General features: G+C 57.2%; 1 protein-coding gene across 1 annotated transcript in view; it reads right to left on the minus strand.

Annotated features, from left to right (window-relative positions):
* Positions 1-160: 160 nt before the first annotated feature.
* The window catches only part of VDBG_08690 (midasin), a gene marked incomplete at both ends in the record, with an annotated part of 11872 nt that continues 4115 nt past the window's right edge, over positions 161-7917 (minus strand). Inside the window, 6 exons of the mRNA XM_003000848.1 lie at positions 161-535; positions 595-1311; positions 1360-4305; positions 4357-4674; positions 4726-5090; positions 5215-7849. Of these exons, the coding sequence (XP_003000894.1) occupies positions 161-535; positions 595-1311; positions 1360-4305; positions 4357-4674; positions 4726-5090; positions 5215-7849 (7356 nt within the window). The remainder of the gene's footprint in view (positions 536-594; positions 1312-1359; positions 4306-4356; positions 4675-4725; positions 5091-5214; positions 7850-7917) is intronic.

Raw genomic sequence — 7917 nt, forward strand, 5'->3', positions numbered from 1 at the left:
TGGGCGGGGTTCGAGCGCGTCGTTGTCGTCGTCGTAGTCCTGGCGCGAGACGGCTGTCCAGGTCTTGATCTGCTGAAGCACAAAGGCCAGGTTAGGGTGGGCGGAAGCCATGCTGTCCAGCTCCTGGCCGAGCGCCTGGAGGCTCAGCCGTGATTCTTCGTCAATGGCCTTTTGTTCCGACGTCTGGAGCCTCTCGGGGATCGTCGACGACGTGTCGCGTTTTGTCAGGCTCGCAGCAAATCCGTCCAGTCGGTTCTGGAGGGTCTGGACGACTTGGGAGTGATCGGTGGTCGCGAGCTTGCCGTGAACCTCGACGAGCTGGACACCAAATCGGAGGACCGGCACGATCCAGTCGACCGCCTTCAGCAGGTTCGAAGATTGTCTCTGAACCGTGAGAGACTTGTCTCCCCAGTACGTGCTCAGCTGGCGGACCGAGCCGATGGCCTCCCTGAGCGGACCGACAGAGGTGCTGGCCGGCACGAGGGATGCCCTTTGCTGTAGAAGCAGCTGCACGAAGCCCTCCATGAAACCAACGCTGCGCGTGACCTCAGCGCCCGTGAGCTCGCTGTGGTGGTCAAGGCCAGCCGGCCTGACCTTGGCCGCGATGTCAATGGCCTTCTGGAAGTAGTACTCGGCGGCGTCCTGGCCCTCGCTCTCGCAAACATAGGCGCGCGTGCTGCCGAGAACGGTGGCCGTCGTCTTTTGCCTGTTGAGATCCTCGGTGCCGAGGTTGTGCCTGACACCCATCTTGCGCATGGCCTTGAGAACATCGGCAAACAGGTTACGCTTGCGCGTCTTGAGGTGCTTGACCTGGTCCTTGTTCTCGTCGTTGAGGAACTGCGGCGTCTCCTTGCGTAGTTCGGCAATCGAAGCCTTGAGCGACTCGACGAAGGCAACGGCTTCTTGGCTGGCGGCCGTTGTGCCTGAGCTGTACTTGGTGACGTTGGCCATGACCGACAGCGTCGTGTCAATGTTGATCAGTCGCTTGTTCTGCTTCAGCCACTGGGGCGCGGCCTTCTTGCACCGCGTCAGCGCCTTCTTGTCCACGCTCGGGGTGACGATGATCGAAGCGGCGCCGCTGTCAGTGACGGGCTCCTTGTCTGGCAGACCCTGTTCGATGACGGGGGCAGCTGGCTGGCCGAGCACGGAACGGAACTTGCGGACAAGCCTGAAGAGGCTGCGGTGAGACTTGCGGGCGCTCTCGCGGAGTGCGTTGATGTTGGTGTCTTTCCAGCTCGCCATCAACACGGTGTTCTTGACGTTCTTCTCAATCGGAGTCCTGCCGCGGCCAATGGCCTCGTCGATGACGGCCTCGAACCGGGAGTAGAATGTGATAAAATTCTGCGTCGCGTCACGAACAACGGCGAGAGAGGGATAGTCAACGGTCAGTAGCTCGAGGTGCTTCTGCATCTGGCGCAGAAGCGCCAGGCGCCCGCTGAATTGTCCGACGATGGAAGTCGAGAAGTAGTTGCCCAGCTCCTTGACCAAGCTGACGGCGTACTCTTGCAGCTCGTCGGCCTTGTCTACGAGAGTGAGCGGCACCGCAATCACCACCTGGTATGCCATGAAAAACCACGAGTTGGCGTCGTCGCGGCACTTTTGCGCTTCCAGGTCGAACAGCCTGGCCCAGGTCTTGAGCTCCTCGCGGCGCCAGCTGATGATCATGTCGGTCAGTGCCGTGTACAGAGCCGGGGCTCCGTAGATGGCTGGCGCATAACCGCCATGCTGCCACTCGTAAACAATCATGTGCAGGTGTTCGAGCTTGGGTAGGATGCTCGCGAGCGGTTCGGTATGGACGAGGCTGAGCAGCGTCTCGCATGCCGTCAAAACATCAGCGAGAGGCTGCATGAAGCCAATCTCGTCAACCTGCTGGAGCTCATGGAAGCGGAGCTCGACCTTGTTGACGAGCGAGATCAGCTGTCGAACCATGGGCAGGTTGGCGTCGGAGTAGAAGTTGTAGTTGTCAGTCTGCACGCTGACGTTCAGAGCGCTCAACTCCTCGTACAGGGACCACATGGCAGAAGGCAGCATCTTCTGGTTCAGATCCTGACCCACGGCCGCCCTCTGTGAGGCCTCGAGAGCGAGCTCGTGGCTGATGGCAGCGCACGCCTTGCGGAGGCTCTCGGACGCCTCTTCCGGTTGTGAGAATATGTTGCGGTGGAGCTCAGCCATCTTGACGGACAAGTCGCGGACTTTTTGACGCTGAACAGCCGGTTTCTTGTCTTCCTCGTCATCAAAGGTCGGGAACAGTTCGTTGAACTCTTCTTCGTCTTGTTCCTCTTCGTCCTCAAAGCTGCCTCGGAATTTGTACAGGCTGGTGTTATCCTGCTCAGTCTTGCGGTCGGCCTCGAGCTTCTTGTTCCAATCGTCAAAGAAGCCATGTATTGAACTGAACAGAGCTTGACGGCCCGGCGCATCGAGGCGTGGCAGGCCCTCGACAGACACGACGAGACCCATGTAATTGAGGAAGTTGAGGCTTCGAGTCGGTAGTGAGGTCGCGTTCGACGTAGGCAGTGTGCCTCCCAGGAAAGGAAGCACGCCCATGAAGGGGGCTGTTGGCAGCTGGTCCTGAAGAGAGTCGAGACCCCTGTTGAGTGACAATCCAAGCTGGAGGCAGTGCAGGATATTCACAGCGGGCAGAACCATATCCTGGTAAGCATCGAACCTGCTCGACAGACGATCGATCAGTTGGCCGACATTCAACCTGACCAGATCCATCTCCTCATTCAATCCAGTCGTATCTGTCAGGGTGTGGGTAACATGGGTGGAGGCCACGTCCATGTCGACAACGGACTTCAGAATGTTGTTGAAGTCCGCCTGGATACCGCCGAGTTCAGACTTGGCTGGGCGGTAGAGGATCTGGCTTGCTGGCGGGGCGGCTCCGAGGGCCTCAATCTCCTCCTGTACCAGCTGGGCGCGCAGGGAGGTCTTTTGTCCGGTGAAATGTGTCTCAAACTCTAGAAGAGAGGCAAGTCTGTTATCCAAGGCTGCCTTGGTGTGGTCGTGAACCTCCATCTCGTACTGAGGCCTCAGCTGTGGGTCGAAAGCCTTGTCCGGAACGTAGAGCTTGATGCATCCGACGGAGAACTGTACCCAAGCCACAGAAGAGAACGCAACCACAAGTCGATCTCCAGCCGTGTTTGCGCTGTCCATGTGGGCAGCATGCTTGTCAGAAGCAGCCAGTGCGACTATAGACGGGAGTAGGTGGTCTTTGAAGACAGCGACAAGCTGCGCAGGCCACTCCTCGGGGAATGCAACGCGAATCTTGAGCACCATGGCCTTGAGCTGTTCTGGCGTCGTGGCAGTCAGATCGCCATTGCTGTAAGCGCGGGTGAAGACGTTGTCGACAAGGGCACCCGCATCAAGGCCATGAGCAGCGACGATCTCCGAAATGAGGTGCTTGAGCGAGTTGTTCAGCGCCTGGATGGAGTTGCTGGTGATATCAGGCGCCGATCGCGCAAGTGTCCGGCCCAAGAGAGGTAGCTCAGCCTCGAGCAAGCGCAACGAGTCGAGGCTCGCATTCTTGATGGAATTAGACTTGGCAAGCAGGGAGGTAGCGAGCTTGCCGTTCCAGACATGCGTCTTTGCGTCTCGAGATGCGAGAAGACCGGTGGAAAGGAGCTTCTGGGCAGAGCCCAAAGCATTGCTGAAGCGGCTCTGGTCGAAAGTGGGCAGATCCGAGGCGACAGCCAAGACCATGTGCTCAGCAGGCAAGGTGGTACCGTATGAAATGGACTGGAGGACCAGGGCTTGGCGGAGGGTCTCGTACTCCGCGGTGAAAAAGGGGCTAACTTCCCTTGACGCAGAGCTGACGCCAGCCTCCAGGGTCTCGATTTCCTTCTTCAGATCCACAATGAGCTGGGACGTGAGAGACGCGTTGCTTCGTACGATCTGGTCAGCGGTGACCAGTGTCGACATGGCGCTGGCAAGATCCGAGATGGAGGTTCGGACTTTCCATCTCAAGGCATCAAACCGGATCGCGAGACGCTCGATATCACGATGCGACTCGAGAGCTTCGGCAGAGAGAATGGCGGCTGGCTTGAGAAGATTCCAGAGGGGCTCCATGCTGAGGCCGGTCTTGAGCTTGAAGCCCGCGTTGAAGTCTTCTTGGATCGCTTGAAGGAAACCGGACGCGAGTGCACCATGAATCGAGCTTTCCTGCACCTTGGAGAGGGCGGCCTGAAGTGACTTGACGCCATGACCGAGATGGGCTTGGAACCTTGCCTCTTCGAAGTGTTGTTGGGTGACGAGTCCAAAAGTTCGCCACCAGAAATCCATCATGTGCCTGATGATTCGAGATTGATCCTATTCTGGTAAGCAGCGGCACATATCCCAATGGTCATGTAGATGGCATACCTTCCAGTCACCAGCATCTTTGACGCTATCCTGAAGAAACTTGAGCGCCGCTCGGAGGACCTTGGTCAGGAACTTGGACACACTGGCTGTCGAATCCTTTGCCACAGCCGCGATGCGGTCCGAAACAACAGAGCGCTGAAGACGGTTCAATGATGCAAGCTTGCCGGCCTTGGCACGCCCAACTTGGGTCTTGAGGATAGATTGGCAACGCTGAAGCTCTAGGATGAATTGGAAGCAGCAATTCAACCAGAACGCCAGGTCACCCGAGGTTCGTTGCAGAAGGCGGGCAATCGGGGCATTCTGAAGCGTAGATAGGGGCTGGAACGGTCAGTAAAAACGACTAGCTACAGTTGAGAGCAGACGGCTTACCTGGGCATGCTGCAGCTCGCTGTGGCTGTCATTAGGCAGGGTAGCGTAAAGCTCAAGGGTAGCCTGTCTAAGCGCGGCAGCCTCGTCTGTTGTGAGGTAGTTCGAGATTTCCTCGAGATTACTGCGGTACTTCTCGAGTGCCTCAGAAGGTAGTCCCATCAGAGTCTGAGTCAAGGCGCCAGAATATCGGGGAACCAGAGGCGTGTCTTGCACGGAGAGGTTATCGAGTGTCAGGCTGCCAATATCCACAAAGTTTTCGCTCTGCAAGGTTGCCGCGGAGATGTCTCTAGACATCTGCAGCCTTCGGAGGTTGCTGTCGACGTCGGCACCCGTCTGGTGGGAAATCTTCATGCCATCGTAGCTCACTGAGGTGATCTCAATAGCACGGTGCGCATGGCTCGGGACAGCTCTCATAGCGGGAGTCGACTGTCAAAAAGATTCGGAACTCGGGGTGAGGCTTGATCAGTCTTGGTTCGCCATCGGGTCCACAATGCTCGTTGATGCTGAGGAAGCCATTCGGCTCGAGCAGCGAGTTGAGTCTGTCCAGAACAGAAGCATTGCAGAGGTTTGCGTTGTCGAGCACCAACCACTGCCCAGTCTGCAGAGCCTTGACAATGACACCATCGAGCCATTCGAATCGAGGGTCGGTGGCTTCAAGTGGCTTCTGTAGGAGTTCGAAGACGTTGGTGAGGAGGGCCGCGATCTCGGTGGTGGGAGAGACCTCGGAGAGAACAGTCTGTACTGATGCTGCGATGGCCTCGAGCGCATCAAGGTTGCCTTTGTAGCCCTCAAGCGCATGGAGTAGCGACAGCGCTTCAAGAGGTACCTGTGCTGGGACTTGCGACAGAACAGAGACCTCGAGGGTCTCGTGCAATGCTCTCAGAGCAGCGTTTAGCTCGCGCAGGGGGTCCGCTTGCTCGAAGCCGCCAACGAGATCCATGGTGTCGATGTCTGCGTTGAGCGGAAACACTACGAGGGACTTGCCGGCAACCGCAGCAACGTGCTGAAGAAGAGCTGATTTGCCGCTGCCCGAGGGCCCACCGACGATGCAGGGGATATTTTGCTTGACACAGATCATCACGGACTCGATCTCGGAAAGTCGAGGTACGACGTTGATGGCGGGCAGCTTTGACGGTTGCGACAGCTGGTTGCGGGCGATGAGAGCATTTCCGACCTGGCTGAAAGCCGTGCTGATGTCATGGTATAGGCTGTGGTCGTGAGGCTGCCTGCCAAAGATGCTGGCGAATAGGTTGTCCACCTCTTTGCGATCCAGATTCGACCGGAAACGCTGGCGGACGATAAGGCCGAGGAAATCATCGACGGTGCCCGTGCTCAGCAGAGGGTCCTTCGAAGCTAGCAGGTTCAACCATCGCAGTATATCACGAAGGTTGAACTCCCAGGGGCCACCTTGCAGGCCAAAGGACTTCTCGATAACGATCTGGTGGTCCAGCTTGGTAATGAAGCGGATTACTCCGCGAGTGACGTCCGAGGGAATATCTGGGAAGCTGTGACGAGCGATAAGGAGCAGATCCTCTTCCGTCAAGACGTCGGCGTAAACAACGATGAATCGATTGACAAAGGAGCTCGGCAGACCCTTTCGGCCACCACCTTGGTGATGCGGGTTCTGTGCCGCGAAGAGGCGGAAGTCGGGATGTTTGTGGAAGACCTGGTCGAGCTCGGAAATGTACACCTCACCACGATGGTCAAGACAGGCGTTGAGGCCTTCCAGCACTGATTGTGAAGCAAGGTTCATCTCGTCCAGAAGAACCCACTCACCCCTTTGCATGGCTTGAAGGAAAGGGGCATCCCTCCAGGCGAAGTTGCCAGCCTCGGCGCCTTCTACGGGCATGTCGGTACCGAACAGATCCATGAGATCAGTCTGGTCAGACAAGTTGATCCTCGTCAAAGGGCGACCGCATGTGGAAGCAAGGGCGGCAACGAGGGTGGTTTTGCCGACACCAGGGCTGCCTTCCAGCAGGATGGGCTTCTGCATCTGAAGCGATCGAAGGACGCGCATCAGGTTCAGACGTGTGGTAGGAGCATTGAACGCGATGGTGGGATCGATTGCTACTCCTGGTTCTCGGGCAATCTCGAACTGGCCCAGAGACAGCGTGTTGGCGTCCATCGTCACTTCAGGCTGCGACCGGTAGATTTTCGTGGCATCGCATTTCAGAAGCTCGCTCAGTTTGTCGAGACACTGTTGTCGCTGGGCTTCCATTGACTTGGGATCCATGGCCAGCAGTGCTGAAGGATTGGCTCCTAGGGTATCAACGAAAACGGTGGCGGCACCATGAACAACAGCAAAGTCGGGGTTGACGGAACCGAAGTGGTTGATAAACTTGACCCAGAGAAGAATGTCTCGAATCGAATAAGCGGCAGAGTGAGACGATCGGAAGGTCTCTCCGAACCAGGCTGAGAAGTGAACGATGGTACTGCCAAAGTTCCGCAATGTGGTGTCCAGCTTGGATCGAACGATCTGTAGGACATCCTCTCGGTCAGAAAGTGACGGAACCCAAATTTCGGTGAAACGATTCCTCAAAGCAGGGGACAGTTCCTTCTTGCCGAAATCGCCACCTGGATTCATCGTCGCAAGGAACTGGAAGCCGTTGCTCGCAGTGACAAATGAGTTGTCGATGCCTTTCTCAGCGAGAAGTAGGGTGCGCCCAGGCTCGAGTACCGAGTTCAACCTCTCAAGGACAGAATCGTCGGCAAGCGAGATCTCGTCAAGGAGGAAAAAGTCACCAGACTTCATTGAGTTGACAAGACTGCCGTCGGACCACTCGAAAAGCGCTTTGCTCTTCGTCTCCAGAGCAGTAATGCTCTCCAGCACGGCCGCGTCCACAGTCGACAAGACATCTGCAGGCAGCTCGCGATAGGCCTGCATGAGCTCGTCAAAGCTACCGGAAGAAGGCTGGCCAACGCGACTGAGGAGTGTGGCCAACTCCGATTTCAGTGTATCCGAAATTGCGCCTCGGTTACGAACCGGCCGTTGGGAACCGATAAGGTCGCCAGTCTCGGTGTTCTGGTGAGCGTTGACAATGTGAAGCTCCTTTCTCAACGCCTCGGCAAGCATTTGGCAAACGGTCGTCTTGCCACAACCTGTATCGCCAACCAGCAGCACGGGCTCGTTGTTGCGGAGTGCGTAGTCGACCAGGGTGTAGAGACGTCGCATGGCCCCTGTCCACACCACGC

Source organism: Verticillium alfalfae, genomic scaffold (genome assembly GCF_000150825.1).
Source record: "Verticillium alfalfae VaMs.102 supercont1.13 genomic scaffold, whole genome shotgun sequence".
NCBI lineage: Eukaryota > Fungi > Ascomycota > Sordariomycetes > Glomerellales > Plectosphaerellaceae > Verticillium > Verticillium alfalfae.